Source organism: Rhinolophus hipposideros (genome assembly GCF_964194185.1).
Source record: "Rhinolophus hipposideros genome assembly, chromosome: 19".
Taxonomy (NCBI): Eukaryota; Metazoa; Chordata; class Mammalia; order Chiroptera; family Rhinolophidae; genus Rhinolophus; species Rhinolophus hipposideros.
This window is the reverse complement of record NC_138065.1, coordinates 44,050,474-44,070,957: the sequence shown is the minus strand read 5'-3', so window position 1 is coordinate 44,070,957 and position 20,484 is coordinate 44,050,474. Positions and strand designations below refer to the sequence as shown.

General features: G+C 36.0%; 1 protein-coding gene across 8 annotated transcripts in view; it reads left to right on the top strand.

The window, feature by feature from the left end:
- Window positions 1-20,484, top strand: part of CEP350 (centrosomal protein 350) — a 110,398-nt gene that overhangs the window by 6,491 nt on the left and 83,423 nt on the right. For 4 of the 8 annotated variants that reach the window (XM_081027003.1, XM_081027000.1, XM_081027004.1 and 1 more), the window contains exons 2-7: window positions 274-409; window positions 8,878-8,963; window positions 9,935-9,978; window positions 11,736-11,847; window positions 13,154-13,313; window positions 16,386-17,008. In XM_081027003.1, coding sequence (XP_080883129.1) covers window positions 8,891-8,963; window positions 9,935-9,978; window positions 11,736-11,847; window positions 13,154-13,313; window positions 16,386-17,008 — 1,012 coding nt within the window. In that variant the 5' untranslated portion in view covers window positions 274-409; window positions 8,878-8,890. Of the gene's footprint in view, window positions 1-273; window positions 410-8,877; window positions 8,964-9,931; window positions 9,979-11,735; window positions 11,848-13,153; window positions 13,314-16,385; window positions 17,009-20,484 lie in introns of those variants that run through there. The other 4 variants (XM_081027002.1, XM_081026999.1, XM_081027001.1 and 1 more) reach the window with 2 other exon arrangements.

Genomic DNA, 20,484 nt, shown 5'->3' with positions numbered 1-20,484 from the left:
CTTCATTTCATTCATTTTTCATAGATTTGCATGTCTACATCTATGAAGTAAGAATTTTAGTGAAGAATTTCTTTTTAGCTTTGAGCTTGTTTTAAAATATAAAATGCATATGTACACATAACTGGTATTTTCTTTTCTTACATGTTACCGTGAAAAAAACTTTCTGCTTAAGGATGGTTAAGCTCTTCGTATTGTATGAAATACCCGTTGTTGTTTTCGTGTTGTTGTTGTTGTTTTCTTCTGGCCTTTTCATGTGCCCTTTTTGCATTTCAGAATTGGATTCTGAGACTTCTCCATGAGACCAGCGTCAGTCGGCAAACAGGAGTGGGGCACCTAGAGTGCGCTGTGTGCTGTGCATGGACTGGGCCGGGGATGGGAAAGGAGTAAAACGTCGTCCCCACCGTCCCATGTAAGAGACAGATGTGTACAGAACGGTGTCGGGAGGCGGTAGGATAAAGCGGGAGCCACTGCCCTAGGGCAAGGAGTGCATAGAAGCTTCCAGTGGAAGAAAAAGTGGTTGTCTTTGTTTCCTTGACAGCCTCTAAATTAGCTAAGTTACTGACTACGGAAGGAAACTTTTCAAAAATTTTCCTGTTTTTTTTGTTGTTGTTTTCCCTTCAAAAAGTGATAAGTGCACCTGTTTTTCAAGAATTCAAAAACACATCCACTGAAAAATCGGCTTCCTATCATGGACCCTCACTGCCTCTCCTTGGAGTTAACCAGTGTTAAGTTCCTTATGTATCAGGGAAGCTGCGGTCGTGGAAGCTTTACGCTTTAGGGTGAAAAATAATCCAGACTTGCAAATATAAGATACTTTCTTGGAGAGATATTCCTTGAAATTAATTTGAAGAGGAAATATGCAGGATAACTAGAAAGTGTGAGAGCCAAATGTAGGCTCCTATTTTTAGGGTTTTGTTTGTTTTTCTGTTCTTCTTGAGTAAAAGACTCAATCCGTTCGGTTTCTCTAGTTTAGTTCCTTCACATCAGTGGGGGACACGGTGTTCTTTGTGATCCTCATCTCGTCTCCTATACTCCAGAGACCACACTGGCACCGAATAGGACATCGTTTTTCCTGGGTTTCCTGGATTACAGTAGCTCAACCTAGTATTTGTCAAAGTCGTCGTGGAGGTTTGTATTTTATATGTAAAGGGAAGTGAAGCTAAATTCTTAGGTCATTTGTACGTTATGCTCTGGGAGCGTTGGTTATTGATGGTTGACTCGGAACGGTGTCATAGGTCAGACTTAGAGATGGAAAGTTTTCCGCTTTTCCTAGCCTGGTCCCTCCCACATTTGTCCATTGTACATTGAGACTAGTTAGTACTACTATTATAGGCTTGTCTTTTCTCAACCTTTCAGGTGGATGGTTGTTTCATAGGGTCTGGTAGAGATGAGAAGCCTGAAATGTAGCAGAGCTATGGAAAAAACTTTCTGAGAGCCAGAATGCAGTCGTTTCTTTCATCCTTTATTCCTAGTGCCTGGCACGTAGTAGGACCCCAATAAATAACAGCTGAATCAGTCTGACTGAAGGAGAGCACTGTCAAATGTGAAAGGAACATTTGCTGCTAGAACATAATTGAGAACTGGCTACTTCAAAATGTCGTCTTACATCTTACTTGTGTATATACAATAGGTGTAGAACAAGATTTCTCAAACTTTTTGGTGTCAAGACCACTTCATACTCCTGAGTTACTGAAAACTCGAAGAGCTTTTGTTTATGTGGGCTAGATGTATTATTTACTGTATTAGAAATTTTCAACATATTTACTTTCAATAACAGTAAACATATATATTAACAAGTAACCTTTTTAAATGAAAAATAACTACATTTTCAAAAAAAACAAAAAAACAACCATTTAGTGAAAAGAGTGACATTGTTTGACATTTTTCAACTCTTTAATGTCTGGCTTAATAGAAGACATCTGGATTCTCATACGTATCTGCTTCTGCATTCAATCTGTTGTGATATCATATGTCCTGTAGCCTTTGGGAAACTCCACTATACACACTCAGAATGAGAGTGAAAAACACAAATAATACCTTAATACTATTATGGAAATAGTTTTGACTTCAGAAACACCCCTCCTCCCCCAAAGATCTCATAGACGCTGAGAGATCCCTGTACCACACTGAGAACTCAGGGTTTAGACTCTAAATTCACAGTAGACAGGGACCTTAGAGGCACATAGTATAATCACCTCTTACGGCTGTTTCTGGCTTGTGCAACTGGACTGAGATAGGGAATACCTCATTTGCTTTTGGGGAATCATCATGAGTTGGCTTTTGGAGATGTCTAGTTTGATATGCCTTTGAGATGACTAAATTAGCAGTTTGATATGTGGGTTAGGATAGCACAGATCTGGACTGGAGTCTTGGCAGTCATCGGCATGTGGATGCTATTTGAAGCCTTGAGCATGGCTGCGGTCACCCAGGGGAGAGTTTAGTGTTAGAAAAGAGCTCAAGGTCAAACCCTCTTGACTCCTAAGATTTAAAGGAGAAGGACTAGCTAGCAAAGGAGAATGAGAAAGAAGTGGAGAGGGGATGGAAAATCAGAGTGGAGGGGATGGAAAATCAGAGTGGAGTGGATGGAAGCCAAGGGAAAGAGTGTCAGGAGAGTGGTCAGCTGTGAGGAAGGCTGCCAAGAAGTCAGGCAGGTTGAGAACTTTTTATTAGAAAATACCCATTAGTTTTGGAGATGAGGTTTTGGTGATTTTAGTGAGAGCTGTTGTGTTGTAAAGAAATGGCGGTGGCAACCACACTGGGATTGCTTGAAGAGTGATTGAAAAGTAAGCTCTAAGTGGAGACAGAATGCATTCAATTTTTTTGAGAAGTTTGTGAAGGAAAAAGAGAGCAGTAGTGGAGGTGGGTGGAAGGACTTTTTTGTTTGTTTTAAGTAAGAAGACTTGATTAAGTATAAATGCTGATAGGAAGAATCTTGGAGAGGGGAGGAAGAAAGAGATACACATGAGAGAAAATATAATTAATGGTTGAAGTTTCTTGAGAGAACATGGAGGTGGGGAGATTTGGAAATAGATGAATATTTTTATGGCGCCTTTCCTCTAAAAGTTATTGTTTCCATTCATTCCCCATTCGCCTAGTTATGAACTCCTAGGCTGCATGGTAAGAGGGAAAGGTAAATGGTAAATATAATTCTTTTCAGTTTCTTGGCTGTTAGTTTTCTGTACTGATGAGGGGAATATTTTGGTGATATTGTTTGCTATTAGAAGTCAAATCATTTTATAAAGTTGCATCATTATTTGACTTACCGACCCTTCTGCTTTTGGTTCATAGCATGTTAACCAGATTCCTTTTATATAACTTATTACAGCCTTAGTGAAATTGTGTATCCATTTTCTTTTGGCAAATTAGAGTCATCCGTAGCTGACTTTGGAAGTTGATTATTGTTTTGAGCTTTCATTTGTTTTTATTTATTTATTTATTTCCTGATGAGATGCATGCTATTTATGGAAAACTGTACTGACATCTGAAATTAAATTTGTAGTACATCAAAAATAAGACGAAATGATGAGTGGATGGAGAGAAGGATGGATCTATATGTAATAAATGAAGTACAGTATGAGCTTTCATTTATATTTTACATGATGCAAATAGAACCATGTCAAATGTAGTTTCTGTTTTAGTTCTTAGGATACTTGACTTTAATGTGAACAAAGCAGTATTGTTCATTTATGCTTTAGCTTTTGCATGAAACAACTTGTTTCTCTCCAAGATGCCAGTTAAACTCACAGTAAAATGGGCAATAGACTGAAACTCTTGAGTCACTTACTTGATTAATAAAAGTATTTTTAAGTTTTCTGAAACTTAAAAAGCTTGCAGTACGGTAAGGAGACAGTGCAACAGAGTGATACAGATTCTGTGTTACTGATTTCTGAAAACTGTTCAGTGCTTGAGAAGAGTGGCCACACTCGGTCCTTTGAACACAGCAGTGAAATCATGTCAGAGGCCCTGCGTGATCTTGTTCCTTTCCTTCTCCAGCTTCCTCTCGCACCATTTTCTCTGTCCAACGCATAGGACTTCAACTGTCATGTCTTTTCTGTCTCAGGACTATTCATACATTCTTTCTATTGCCTGGAAAGCTCTTCCTTGCCTACCCTTAGCTAAATTCTTTATTCATCCTTTAGATCTTGGATTAAATGACACTGTCCTCTCTACTTCACATTTTAGATGAGTTCCTTCTCTTTGTGTTTTCATAGCACTTGCATTTTTTCCTTAATTATTTTTATCCCATTTCTAATATTTGTTGAATATCAACCTTCCAAAGCCAGCTTTTGGACTCCTTGAATGTGGGGACCATGTTTATTCTTGGCACAGCTATGTCCCCACTGCTAAGCTCTCGTCATTCCTATTGCATGCTTAGCACTCAGCAGTTATTTGTTAAATTAATGGATGGCACGGGTCAGCTTGAGGAAAAGGTTTTTCATGAGTGTGCAGGAATACAATCTGCTGCCAGTGTGGTGGGGGGGGGGGGTGATGGACCAAAGAGTTTACTAAAGCATCTCACCTGCCCTGTTTAGGAGAGAGGGGAGAATAAAAATCTTCATCTGTAGATATTTGTAAGGAAGCTCTGCCTTTTGGAGTGAGTTTGATAACAGTTGAGGAACGCTGGTTAAATGAGATTCTCTAAAAGTTCAAGTGCATAGAAGTTAATGGAACAGAAGTTCTAAGGAGGATATAATCTAGGTGGGAAAGCCAGGGGCCTCATGATGAAATTGTAGGAGAGGCTAGGAGATTGTGTTATAGTGGTGGCTGAGTATGAATATTATGAGAGGCATTATGTAAATAACTGTTGGAGGCTTTCAGAGGTTTGAGAGACAGAGATGGAGATTCAATTTCTAGTTCTGTCACTCATTAGTTGAATGACCTTGGATTAGTTCTGGAGTCTGTCTGATACTGTTTCTTCATCATTAAAATCGAGACATGAATAGTTGCCTCACGGGTTGTGATGGGGAGTAGGAAGCATAGATGGGAAACAATGCAGTCCTTGGCCACATAGAAGGAACACAGAAAATGGTAGCTGTGGTTATTAACTGCCCTCATGGTCACCCCCATAGTGTTAGAGGGGCTAGGGGCTGCAATTTTGGCTTCTGTTTTAAAGGGATTTTTGCTGTCAGGTGTTCTAGCTTCGGAGGAGAGATGTTCTCAGGTTGTTGTGAAACAGGATTGGTTTTCTCCACCAATGCTTGTTTTTATGGAATCAACAGTGTTTTTGGAGGCGTCAGGTTTCAAAGAGTAGAATTGAAGATAATCTCTAGACGTGTAGTGCTCAGAGCTGCTCTGTGCTGGGAGGCCTGTAGACCTTTAAAACTACTGCTATTAGGCGTCTTCACAGCCCCACTGATTGAGAATCTCTTGGGGGTGGAGCCTCTGCATCTGTTTATAACATGTGATCCGGGTGGTTCCGCTCCTAGAGCTGCTTGAGAAAGAGGCTCAGGAGTCGGCTCCGCAGCTGCCTGGAGGGAGGCGTCGGTGGCTGCTCTGAAAGTCCTTGCGGTGGGGATGACGGGCTGCACGTACGGGCGGTTTGAGAGAGAGTTGTCTTTACAGGCTTGAAAACTAGCTATAGAGTGTGAGTGGAGGGAATAAGGACTTTCAAGTATCGTATGTAAAAATATTTAAATACAAAAGATGTTTTCTGTGTGTTCCTACTTGCCGTGGAAGAAACAATTAGCAGATATGATGATTCTTTGACCAGAGGTGCATTTTGAAATGTTATACTGGCATCTTAAGACTTATATTTTGTACATTAACCTTAGTACCCGTTCTCATCATGTATTCAGATTTTTAAAAAAGAAGCCAAGCTTGTTATGTTATGTTTCAATAAATACGTATTCACATATACGTACGAGTATATATATCTGCGTGTGTATGTTATATTGCATATCTTGTTCAGTGTGGTAAAGGTCTTTTTGAGTTGTGAGAGAAATTTTATTACATTGTAGTTTTATTCATAGAGATAATCCCTTTTTTAGATTTAGAAAAGTTAAACATGTATGGTATAAATATGAATATTAGATATAGAAATCAGAAAATTAAAGGTAAGAAAGGGAGGAGAGGCAGTCAGGTAAGAGATTAATATGGAAAACAGCAAAGCAAGAAGGAAAAATATCAGAAAAGAAAATAGGAGGTGAATGGGAAAAAGAGGAAAATATACTACTGATACTTGAAGAGAATATGCCAGATTTGTTTTTTTGGGCATGGATATAAATGTTTCCCTACTTTTAAGTAAAGTTTCTTAAGTGAGACTATATCAGAGAATGAAAAAAAATGATAATAGATGAAAAAAGTGTTAGGTGCTTCACCTCCCTCTGTCAACTCACTTTGACTTGTAGGATTTGAGGAGAAGGAATGATACTGGTATGGGTTTTAGAAGGAATACATTGGCTTTCCTGATAGAATGAATTGCATACGATCCAGGACAGTTACTCCAGTTTCCATGTTAGGATTCTGGCCACTTACTGTCCGTTAGATGCTCGTGTATTGTGGAGACTTTGCCACTGCGTTTCACCGTAGGTCAGGCGGAGTTTGGGTCTGTTGAGGATGGGTACTCAGCGACATCACCATCCTTCCAGAATCAGGGTATTTGGTGGCCAGCAGAATTCTTAATAGTGTGGACGTGTGTGCCAAGTTGTGGTCTGACATAGCAGTAGGACCCCTCTAGTAATCCCTGCAAAGAATCGTTAGGTGGGGCCACACCGTTCCCCTCCAAGAAACACAAAGATTTTTTTTGTGTGAGGTTGAAGCCATGGGTCTAGTGGTTAGTTTTTGCTCTGGCTGCGTAGCTGGGGGAAATGTCGTCTTCCTTTTCTGCTGTTTAATGAATCTAGATGGCAGTGTTTTATTGCCCCAGTTTAACTGCTAATTACCTGTTCATGTCCAGAGAGTGAATAAATGGACCTCCAGTATATATACAGTTTATACATAGTAGTTCTTGTGCTTTTTTTTTTTTTTTTGCCTAATCATAATAAGGCTCTTACTTGATTATAGCCAGAGCAATAGCATTATCTTTTGCTCTAGTTTTCTGATTCATTGCACATTAATGATGATGGGCTTTTATCAAATGACTCCCATTGTTTCCATGGTATCATACATTTCATTTATTATATGGCCACCTGTATCCCTCTTCTTTTCCCTGTTATCATCAGCAAGGGCAATTAAGCTTTTTGTGTATGGGCCTTGTAGTTTATTCTTACAGGCTACTTGCAAATTAGTTGTGAATTCCATTCCCCAGTTTTTCTTTCTTTTTCTCCCCCCTGGCTTACTGGCCTAGTAGTGTATGTTAATTGTGTTCCTCTTCCTTTTTTATGAATAGTTTCCCAGCCTGGCTTTTTAACCACCTCTTCTGCTACTGTGATCATGTTTCTTGTCACTTTTGTTGATTTACCCCACTCCCCACCCTATTCGTCCTTTCACTGGCAGCTATGCCTGTGATTCCTCTTTATTCTTTTCTGTTTATATTGAGATCATAATAGCTTCCAGCACTGCCGTTTGTTTATTCATTGACAGTTCTGTTGATAAGAAGATGAGTTAGAAGATATAGGTAGTCCTTAAGGACAACCTTGTGGGGAGACTGATATACATATGCGCTTTGTAACTTTATTATATAACTCATCACATTATATGTCGTTCATATGTTCCTCTTCCAATTAGATTGTGAGCATTAAGTGTTCACCTAATACTCATTAAATGAATGGGTGAGTGTGTGTGTGTGCTTGATAATAAGGGCTATAAAAAGTGAACAGAATGCTGTGGGAAATAGATGAAGTAGTAATTCTATTAAAGCACAGTCTGGAAAAGATCTGTAGGTGATGACATTAGAGTTTGGCCTTGAAGAATTTTACTGTCAGAAAATTTAGGAAAAGAAGATAGGGAGATAGATAATGAATATTTCTAGGTGTGCAGAGAATGCACTCTAGGTGTGGCTATTTGACAGGAACAGTTGGTGTACAGTGAAGATAGCAACGGGTAAGACTGTGAATCAACACTTGAAGGCTTCCAAGCTCCATCCTGCTAAGGAATTTGGAACTTTTCCCCGTAGGGTGATAGGCATTGGACAGTTATAAAAGCAAGTAGTTAGGTTCTGTTTTAGAAAGGTAACTTTGGTTGCAGTATGGAGAATAGATTAGGAACAGTATAATTTAGGAAGCTTTTTACCATAATTTAGGGTAAAAATGATGCTCTGAGCAGTGGCAAGGGGAAGATGAGAAATTAGAAAAGTGTCTTTATAAAATTTTTTTAACAACTTTATGGAGGTATGTGTTTATATACCATAACAGAGAAACATTTTAAAGACAGTGTTGTTCACCTCTCTTAATTCTTGACGGATTAAATAGGCAAAAGAGAATACACAAATGTTCAATAAGTAAGTAATTCCAAAATTTCCATATGGCTATAGAATATAGTTGTTGTCATGTTTGCTATAAAACATTTAACTGGGAAGGTAGTTTCATTGTTGCCCAAGAAATGATGTTGAATATGTTTAATGTTTGATTTGGTAAACACTTTAAAGTGGTTGGAAAAGGCATTTTGCATATTAAAGTTTATACTTTCAAGATAGAATGCGCTTGACAGATTAGATTCTCTTCTTTCTATAAAGAGATTTTTTCATTGTATTTTTTCCTCAATAATTCGTTTTTCTATTTTTATAGAGAATGGTGATGTTTTATATCTTGTGTATATTCTTACATAAAGAATAGACCTACTAAGGTATTAGAATATCAGGAATTCTTAAGAGGGTATAAAGATAACTTAGAGATGACAAATTCTTTTTCTGACTTTAATGAAAGGCACGATAAGTCAGGGCATTTTCTTTACTGACATTATAATATTGGTGATCAATGAATGCTGGTGATGTAATTGTAGGTAAATTGGCAGGATGAGGAGCAGCAAATCAAAAGAGGTGCCTTTACCAAATCCAAGGAATTCTCAAAGCAAGGATACTGTTCAAGGTATGAGTTGTTGTTGGTTTTGAAACTGAACTTAGGGCCTTGTTTGGGTCATATGTATAAAATTCTGGCCTAATCAATAAATGAAAATTTTACATATGCTTTGATTTATAAAAATGGATACTTTTTAAAATTTAATTTTGTTTTAAAAATACAAAGGACCTCACCATCAGTGTCATCCTATGGTGAACTGTTTTATAAAGTAAAAAATCCTTTTTAATAGACTTAGTATACGTAAAATTAGGTTTCTACAATTTCTTAGAAATTCGGACTTAATGTCAATAAATGATATACTACAGCTCTTAATACAGTTACAAACTTATACAATGTGCAGATAACAAAGTAATAGTCTCGTTGAACGGTTTTTAAATGATGCATTGGGAGTAACTTTAGAGTATGATATTTTTGAGTGACATTGACAAACTCTTCCTCTAGAGTATATCTAGAGGAAGATTATTGGGTTTGTGAGGGATCTGAAATCATGTCGTATGAGCATTTGGAGCGAATGAAAATATCCTCGAGAAAGATGACTCGGGAAATACAAGGCCTCATACTATTTGAAGGGCTGTTATCTGAAAGAATACTTAGATTTTACCTTTGTTTCTACTAGTAGATCAAAGTCTGGAATAGTTTTCTAATCTTTACACAGTATGATGTAAAATGCAATGCAATACAGAATTTTATATTTGTTCAGGTCATTGGGGTACATTGTTGGAGATGTCTGGTGGGGTGTGGGTGTGGGATATTCCAGCTATCAGAAGGACTAAGATGAGTTGTGTGTAATACGGCTCTAAACCATATACTGGGAGAAGAACCGTGTTTTGACTCAACATAACACAGCACTTGCTGAGAAATAGTTCTGTTTAATGAAGTGGTTCTCAAACTTTTCAGTGTGTTTGGGAGCTTATTAAAATGCAGGTTCTGAGGTCCACTTCAGAGATTCTAATGCAGTGAATTTCGATGTTCCTCAGCAGATATAACCACATCGTGGGATGCACTTTCTCAGACCAAGGCTGCTGTGAGTAGTTATAGCTTCCATTTATTTTTCTCTGGTTTAAAATTGATTTCCTATTATGAGTGAATATATTACAATTTTTTCTACTGTGCTTTTCTGATAGAAAAACAAACATTTTGGTAAGAAGTTACATACCATATATTACAAAGTGAACATTAATGACAACTATTAAATAGTAAAAGACTAGTCAAGACACTACGTTAGGTATCAGGAACATTAACATAAAATGTATGACATAAAATATTACAATAATTTGTGTTCCTTATTTTCCATTAATAAATCTGTTCATGTGGTATGTTGAGATGAAGATTTAAAACATAGGATGAATTTGGGAAAGTGGGGCTGTGTGTCTGTGTAGAAGGCTCAGTCAGAGGAAGTGAAAGGAACAACTACTTCCTGAGTGGACTGTGAGTTACCTCCTCTTATTGTGGCAATAATAGACGGTTTCCTTTAGCGCTACTGGAGAAGAATGGCTGTGGGCAACCTGTTCTGATTTGTGTTCTGTCCAATCTTGTCTGGAGTTTAGGAAGCCACATTGGGCAAGTAATGCATAGTCCCTTCAAAGGGAGACCCCTTCCTTTTGCTTTTCTTTTTCATTTGCTTTCTCTGCACATTACTCTTCTATTATGTCCTTTTTTGTTTTCTTTTATATTCTCCCTGAATTTGAATCACCTGTTTCTTTACAGTTTGAATATGGTAATTTCTGTCCCCTTAGCTTTTGAACTGGTTTGAAAATCAGTCTGGAAAAGGTGCTATAATCTAGATTTGGTCATACGGCAGGGTCAGATTTTGGCCCCATAAACACAGCAATCTGTATTCTTTCTCTCCTGCATAGCGTTATGCATCTACTGTTTAGGAATAGTTTCTATCCTCCAATTTAATTTAGAGCTAAACTAATTTAGAGCTGAGCTGTTAGTAGTTTTTCAAAATCATTGGGTATTTAAAAACATTTTTAAGAATGATAAGGGCTCATAATATAAATGGGGAAAGCCTGATATAGAACTATTAATATTATAGGATTATTTCAATTTTGTGAGTACACTGCATTACAAAAATTGGAAAGAAGATAAATCAGAATTTTTTACAAAGTTTTTATCTTTCTGTGGTGGAATTTTGATGATTTTAACTTCATTTTGTTATTATACCTTTTCTGTTTTCTCCTGTAAGCATATCATACTCTACTATTTAGGAGAAATTGCTTTTTAAATCATTGAGAACATTGGTGGTTATATCAAAAGTTGACTTATATTGTAAAGTGTGTGGAAACCTGAATTCTGTCTTGTGATTTTGTCCTTATTGAGAAACTTATTTTATAGACACAAGACTATAAAAACTTGTGGCTGTTTGAATAGTCCTCAGTTTTAGTCAACCTGAATTGTTCTTTCCTCATTTTTGCATGTAAAATGCACAAGATATATGCATAATGATATAGTGAATATAATGTCAGAAAATGTACTGCTTTAAAAATAACTCAACAATTAAAAGAAATCAGTCAAGACAAATAGAAACTCTGATATTCTTCAGAATCTTTTTGATTTTCTTGTCTAAATTTGCGCAGCATTGTGCCAGCTATTAGTATAGATAAAGTAGAAAATAAAGAAAAACTATTATTTTATTCATTAAAGTAAAACATTCCTGAGTTTTTTCTACTTTGGAGAAAGATATTGAACAATATAGTTCTAAATAACTATGTAAATGGATCATAGCTGGTTTATTTACAGAATTAACCTATTTGTTGTGATGGTGTTTATTAACTTTAGCTGAGACACATTGAAAACAAATTAGAAGTAGCCCCTACAAGTACAGCTGTGTTTGATTCTGTCATGGATACCAAGAGATCTTCAAGTGCTACCCGAAAAATAAGTAGGAAAGGTATGTATGAAGTTACTTCCAAAGATATAAATATACTAAATATAAATTTGTTTTTAAAAGATTTTTTTATTGGGGAAGGGGAACATGATTTTATTGGGGAACAGTGTGTATTTCCAGGACTTCTTTTCCAAGTCAAGTTGTTGTCCTTTCAGTCTCAGTTGTGGAGGGCTCAGCTCAGCTCCAAGTCCCATTGCCGTTGCTAGTTGCAAGGGGCTCAGCCCACCATCACTTGTGGGACTCAAGGAATTGAACTGGCAACCTTGTGGTTGAGAGCCCACGCTCCAACCAACTGAGCCATCCGGGAGGCATCTCAGCTCAAGGTGTCGTGTTCAATCTTAGTTGCAGGGGGCGGAGCCCACCATCCCTTGCGGGACTCGAGGAATTGAGCCGGCAACCTTGTGGTTGAGAGCCCACTGGCCCATGTGGGAATCGAACCGGCAGCTTTTGGAGCCAGGAGCACGGAGCTCCATCCGCCTGAACCACCAGGCCAGCCCCCTAAACATAAATTTTGATGTTAGTTTTGTTCAATTGAATTTCTTCTTAGAGTTCCATGTATCTTGCTGTCTTGTCAGAGACTGTACCCCATAGCATGTAGGTTTTTGCCTTTGGTACTCTGTAGTTAGTGACTCATCCTCATCAGTGACTGTAGGTGATGTCTTCCCATCTTTTGATCAGGGACTTTAGCATCACTGCATAACCTTTGACAATGAGTTTTCATTTGTTTTTAGTGATGACAGTTTGATCTTGAGCCTTTGGGGGTTATATATGTCTTTTTTTTTTTTTTTTAATTTGCTGGTACAGAATATCACTTTGAAATTTAGCTGGCTTAATAAGGTTTATATTTTTTGTTGGGGTTTAAAATCATACATGGAATATCAGTCTTAGAGATACTATCATAAATGTACACAATACAAATGTTTTCTTTGGTTACCTTTCATGTATTCTGTGGTTTCCTAATTAGTGGGCTAAAACTTGCAGGTTAGTGTTTCTACTGAAACAGTGATTTTTTTGTTTTCAACCTGTGAGTCTGTTAGGTTTATCTGATACTTGTTTTTTGAGTGAGTGACAGCCTTACAAAAAGAAATTTTATGTCTAATTTTATTTTGCATTCTTTGATTAGAATACAGTCTTTCTCTATAGAGTTACTGTAATAATTTAACAAAAAATGTTTTTCATCTACTTACATAATATCCAACTGGAGATGGCAGAAATAATAGATACCTAAGGTATTTCCTTAGATACTAGCCACATTCAGAGACAATCATATTTTATATCATATGTTCTCACAGATTTCCTTTTCCTTCAGATGGTAGATACCTGGATGATTCTTGGCTCAATGCTCCAAACTCCAAATCTTCTAAATCACGAAAAGAGAAATCTCGTAGTCCTCTCAGAGCCACCACCCTGGAGAGTAATGTAAAGAAAAATAATCGTGTGGAATTTCGTGAACCTTTGGCTTCTTACCGGTTAGTGTTTTAAAAAAAAAAGTTATCAAATGAGTCAACCTGTAATATTTACAGTAAGATTATAGTTTATTTCCTGAGTTTTTCATAGTACCCTGGCTTCTAGTATTATTACCTTTTTCATTTTTCTAAGAAATAAAGCAAAAATCTTTTATATTATGAAATACTAACTTTCTACTCTTACAGATTAAATGTTTGGGGAGAAGAAGTAGTAATATTTGCTCCAGGTCACTGCCACCATTGTAATGTATTTCCTACAGACAAATTACTAGGAAGTGTCATTTTTTTTCCCCTTAATGTTTTTTTCCTTCTTTTTGTTTTCTTTTGGTAGCATTAATCAGTTACCTAAAATTTCCTCTTGCGAATGTTAGTTTATTGTTTTACCTTTTTGCCAGTGGCTCCTTTCAGCGACTTATTCAATCAGATGTTCAAGCATGATGTATGAAGTTTGATAGTATGGATAATATGAAATGTTTTGTGTTTGTGTTAGCTAGTAATATAGGATATTCAACCGATAAAATTACAGTTTTGTATTTGTTTGAGGAACATTTTACTAATGATATAAATGTCTGTTGTTAGAATTAGTAAATAGTAATAAGTAATAGACACTGCACCTTAGATTTCTTTGTTTCATTTATAGGCATTTTTAGTATTTTAAAGTGTCAATAAATCAAGGAGTTTCATGTTGGTGTTTGATAGTGCTGGGTATATATGTTTGTACTCTTAAATTTGAGAGAAAGGGTTTGGGAGATGGAGGTGGATCATGAGTTCAGTTTTCATTATGTTTAATTTGTTGCAATTTTGAAATATTTAGGTGAAAATATTCAGTAGGCTTTTGAAAATTTGAGTAGGAGTGTGTACGCAAAGGTTAGGACTGGGAATATAAATTTGGGAGTTTTCACCAGTGTTGAAGTGATAAAAATGGTGAAAAAAATGTTGAGAGAAGGCCAGGGACTTAATCTGGGTAAAAGTTTGTAGTTTAGAAAAATTGAGAAAGAAAAAATTTGAAAAATAATCAGAGTTCAGAATCTTTAACTACAGAAATATTACACAACTTGCCTAGAAACACTATCATCAGAATTGAAACTAAGTTACTGACTTTTTATATTTTAATATTCTTCCTGCTAAGATTACTATCTGATATTTAAAATTGTGTAAATTTTCTTTTAAGAAAATAAAAAAATACCTACAGGATAGCTATGAATAGAATGCCCTTCACCTGGCCAACTTCGTTCATCCCTTCAAACTCATCTTTTATCGCCTTATGTATGAAACATTGTGAGATCTATTTCTATGCCACTTCATTCCCCCAGCCAATTTAATCCTTCCTCTGTGCTCCTATAATACTATATAACTTCCTCTATTAGAGCATTTTCATACTGCATTATATTTTGATTCCATAGCTACCTATTACATTTATTTATGTAAGGCTATAAATCTATCTGATTCTCAAAGCATTATCTTAATGCCTGTCATTTGCTAAGTATTCCATAAATATTTTCCCAACATTTTATTATGAATATTTTCATATTTGCAGAAAAGTTGAAAGATTTGTATAGTGAATACACTTATATGTATTTAACAAATACTTAATGAGTGAGTGAATGAATGAATGAAATTTCTCCTCCCTCCCTCCCTTCTTGTTCAGTTGTCCTTCCCTTTTTAAGATGAAGCATGGTATGTAACCTACCTTTTTATGCTTTATTTTATTCTGTACAGGTGCTAATTCTAAACCTAAATCATTTAAACTGTGAATTGTTACAGTCTGGTCAAGATAGTGAAAATAATTGCAGTTAGTCTTGATATCTAGTGGAAGCTTCAGGACTCAGTTCTCAGCCCACTCAGAACAGGGTCTGATGTTTTCTGGGTCATGGACCTCAGTGAGAATCTGATGAAAGCTGTAGATTATGCAAGGACTCATATACTCACACTAGATCCAATAGATACAGTTACCATTTGATGCTGTAATAGAGTCATGGCTGTAAGAATTGTTGTGGTGCCTTACGCCTTGACATGAACCGTCTGGATCCGTGCTGTACAGTAACACCCTTAATGTGAGCCACACATGTAATGCAGACATTTTTAGTAGGAACATGTGTACATACACCCAAAGGTGTCTTACATTCTTCTTGTTATTGTTTGTTTTCAATCTGGAGAATTCGGTATGTGATTTACAGTACAGCACATCACAATCTGGACTAGCCCCATTCCAAGGGCTCAGTAGCCACATGGCTAATGTCTCCTCTTTCAGACATTGCAGGTCGAGGCTGTTGTGATGTCTCCTTTTTAATTTTGTTGGTTATTTTTTCATGATTCATGTGCTCTTCTTACTGCTGAGTCTTGTATTCATTAACCTCCTTTTTCGTATACTGCTTCTTTTCATAAAATATAACGTATTAGAATGATGTATAAAATAAAAATAGTCTCTGAAGGGAGGCTTTTGCTAGTGCTTTCGTGAACAGAGAATATGGACTTAGTGATAATGACTTTGGCTGTGTCTAGTCTTTTTGCTTCCTCTGGAGTTTCTAGATATGCTTTACATAGTTCGAAGCTGCCCAAAAAATGGTCTGTGGTTCAGAGAGGTTTAACTTTACTAACCACATTTATTTGGAGAAAAATATTTATTGTACCTCCACTTTATTTCTCCTCCCATCTATTTGTTAATTTTTTGTGTCATTTAGAAGTTACACATATGAAATGCCAGGATTTGAGAACTTTTTTTTCCTAGTATACTTAAGTTTCATAAAGGAGTGAAATAATACATTTTGGTAAAAGGTATCAAGTGATTATCCAAAGTCAGATTGTAATCCTATTTTCTGGGATTCTTAAGGAAATCTCTCCAAACATCTCTCGCATTTTCCTTATTTTATAATGTGCAGATTATGACTTAGAACTTGATAGAAGGGCCATTGAGCATTGAGTCTTAATATTAGTAGTAATTTTATTATTTTTAACCTACTGGAATTTCTGGGTTTTTTTGGTCTCTAATGTTAGCTTAGTTTTATCCATTTGTATAACTAGTTTCAGTTTGACTGGTTTTTGTACTCTTTATTTAAAACTATTTTTTGATCATAGGGAAATTCATGGCACACCTTCCAATATAAGTCCCAGCTCTTTAGAGTCAAAGCATGTGTATTGTGTGGATGTTAACGAAGAAAAGCCCGAGAATGGAAACCGGCTGATAAACAATCGAGAAGAACGGAATGTGTGTTGCTGTGATTTTGAGAGTTCCCAATCATCTGTCATCAATGATACTGTGGTTAGGTTTTTAAATGATCGACCAGCAATTGATGCATTGCAAAATTCTGAATGTTTGATGAAGGTGGTAGCTCCTATGAGAACTGAGGAAGAAAAGCCCAATAGAACAAAAGGAACTGAGAACAATTTGAAGGCTTCTGTCAGTAACATGGGCCACGATGCTGATCCAAAAATGTTACGGCTAACTGACTCTTCTCCCTCTTCTACTAGTCCTTGTAATTCCCAAAGATTAGATCTCTTAAAACGGCGACAGCATGACATCAAACTGGAAAAACTCAAGGAGCGGATTAGAAAACAGTGGGAACACTCAGAAGAAACAAATGGCCGGGGCCAGAATCTGGGTCATGTCGACCACCCAGTAATGGTTGTTAATGTTGATAACTCAGTGACCGCAAAAGTCAGGAAAGTGGCGGCAGCACCACCTGCTCCAGCGTATAAAGGTTTGTAAGCATTGGTCTTTGTGCCTCTCGCTTTCCTTCTGCCTCCCTGTTCCTCTTTCTCCCCAGGATGTATTTGAGGAGAGATGATCGTCTTTAGAATGGAGAGTAATTCTCAGATCATATGAATAAGAAATTAAGTCCAGGTGCAGGTTCAAAACTCGGATTCCGGATCCTACACGAGACCTAAAGCAGAGTTTCTGGGAGTAGAGTCCAGAATTGAAATTTTTAACAAGGCCTGTCAGAGTCTTTTATAGTTTGGGAACCACTGTAGGAACATTTAATACGTTAAACAAAAGAGGAAATAAAGATTAGTACATTTTCAGAGAACTGAAAGAATATTGCTCTTACACTGTCGTTGTATTTGGATTGTTATTAGGAATTCTTTCAGAAGTAATATTTAAAAGATAATCTAGTCAATTCCAGTTAATATTTAGTTACAGAATATTTTGGCACTGACATTTGGTTCCTGTTGTTATTTTAACACTAAGGGTTTTTACTCTCATGTTTTTGTTTTGTTTTAAACTTTTATTTAATTAAGTGTGTTTTTCTAGGACCCATCAGCTCCAAGTCAAGTAGTTGTTTCAATCTAGTTGTGGAGGGTGCAGCTCACAATGGCCCATGTGGGGATCGAACCGGCAATCTTGTTAAGAGCACTGCGCTCTAACCAACTGAGTTATCCTGCTGCCGCTACCATCATGTTTAAGAAAACAAATATTTAAGTTGGATTTATACCAACATTGGTAGTTTTCCATTGAGAAAATGCCTTTCAGAGCGAAAGGCATTTCATTTCTCTTGCTTTTTTAGCCAGTCAATTTTTTATATATGATGGTTTTAAGGAGTTTGTAGTTTTATGTTCCTGAAATTATTTTCACAGGGTCATCCATGTAATGTTTTCAATAAAGAGTTGATTCATCGATCATGTTCGTCTGTGTTAGACTTTTGTCATTAAAACTTCTGCTATTGTAGTCTTTCTTTTGTGCATATTGTTTCAAGTTCAGTTTTTCTAGATAAATGTTTGAAGACCGAAATATTGTCAAGATTTTTTCTGTTACTTTGAAGTTATTAACAAACTAGGACAATTTTTGCTGTAGTCAATTTTGTTGTGTATTTTTATGTCAAGTCTAATTTTTCTCTGACCACTTTTATAGTTTTTTTATAGTCCTAATGTTTCTTTAGTCATTTTTGTCTGCAGAACAAATTTTACTGTGTACAGTTTGAGCAATTATAAGTTTTATTTTGTGTTGCTTATTATGTTTTGCTAGTGGTACTCATTGTGAATTAGATGAAAATAGATAATTTGCATCTTATTCTAGTTAATTTGTGATAAAATTGAGAGCAGTTCCTTTTAAGTATAGCAAATAATTGCTCTGTTATCTAATGTATTATTAATAAAATTCTTTGATATCTTTTTAGTTATTTGTGTACCATGTAATAATTGTCCACACTGTTGACAGAGCAAATGGCAAATGGTGGGGTCAAAATGTTCTTGTTGGTTCTGAGATAGTGATTATTCAAAACTTTTGCTATACTTATATTAGAACCATTAAATGCAGATTGTACATTTAAGCTTTGTTCATTTTAGAAGTTAAAGTTCTAAAATTCCAAAGTTATTGCAGTGAGGCAAAGTTAAGATGGTCAATTTATATCCATATTTTATTTAATAATTTTATCAGAATCTAAAAAAAAAACCCAACAAACTAAACCAGAGTAAAAATCTTAAATATAACTTTCTCTGAGTTGGTGACTGGATTTTGTGTATTCCTTTTACTTACTAATTTTTTAATGTGTTAGTTTCCATATTAACATTTTATAAATACAACTTTTGGAGGGCTAAATTTATGGAATGTAGCATATATTAGAGGAATTATAACAATGTGGTTTGCAGTGTCTTAAGCAATGGGATTAATTTTTCCCAATAGTGAATAACTGTTTTTCTGCCAACTTTTTGGCAGTGTAAAATTAAAAGCATCCTTATCTACTGTGTTCTATAGTGACAATTTCATTTGTCTGAATACATAATGAATTCACTTGGTTCAGAAGTCAAAAGATGAAAAGGGGGTGCCTGAAAAGGTACTCCAATCACCAGGTCCTCTTTCTGGAGGTTAGTTATGTTAGCGATTCATGTAGCCTTCCAGAGATAACTTTTGCATATACCAGCAAATAAGAGGGAGAGGGTTTATTTTCTTTCTTTTTTTATACAGTTGTTAGCATACTAAACTCGTTCTGGACCATGGTTTTTCATTTATGTTTTTGTGTGCTTTATTTTTTAAGGGGACATAGGAAGTGTTCTGTGCTTATGCTTTAAAATTTGAAGTACTGAACAGTGTCTGTGATTTGTTCTTGTCTTATACTTAGTTATTTGCATGTGTTTTTTCCCTGGTGTAAATGCCCTGAAGGTTACGAGCCTATATTGGTCATCCTTATTTTATTTCAGGGCTTAGTACAGTGTCTTGGACTTAAGGAAACACTCAGTAAATTTTTAATTCTATTTAATGAATTTAACTGCTAAGAAAAAGGTAGACAAAGAATATAAATAAAGACTAGGGGACAGAAAGACCGTTGTAGATACTGAAAGCTTCTTAAAGTTACCTTATAAAGATGCAAATATAAGGACAGGCTCCCATAGAGACAAAGGTTTCTTAAAGAGGAGAGGAGAAAAAATAATAGGATTGATTATAGAGATGGGATGGGGGTGATGATGAAGAGAAACGTTGAGAGAGATTTCCATGGAATTGCCACACTTTCTATGACAAACTGTAATTTGCAAGAACATTGTTTATAAATTTTTTTCCTTATGTAGGTATAGACATAATTGTATGCCCCGTGCCACAAATATCAGGTGAAATTAAGTTTCTGTTATTGTGCCTAAGAGCTGAATAGATTATTTTCTATTAGATGTGTAATTAACTTACCAGTACACTTTATCTAACACCTCTGAAGTGCTATTACCAATTTTTGACTCGGGCTTATTCTTTATATTGATTCAGTTTTACACATTTATTGGCTACCAAGTTTTTGAGAAGTTGAGCCACCTGAAAATATAACTCTTTATACGACTCTGGTTATCATCCATATTCATTATTTTATTATTTTGCAAAACAACATTCCAAGTTCATTGTATTTCTTAAAGAGTAGTGATCCACTTAAAGTAAGAAATCAGAATGGCAATTCCTAGGAAATAGCACATGTGTAATATTTGTTGAGAAATTGAGCAAGTGTGTTTTAAAGACGTATTTTTCACATGATTTTTGCCTGTGCGTACAGGAGCTTGTCCATTTGTTCAGCCATAGGCAAAATCAGGCAGATGGTAGCAATTAATGCCTGTCTTCAAAGTAAAGAAGAATAAGCAGTGTAGTCTCTCTTCATCTTGAGAAGGATAGTTTGACTCTCTGAAATTTATGATGTATGATTAACATTTTTTACCATTTAGTTTCTCCATTTCTAGTCTTTTTGAACAATTGTACATTGCTTTATCT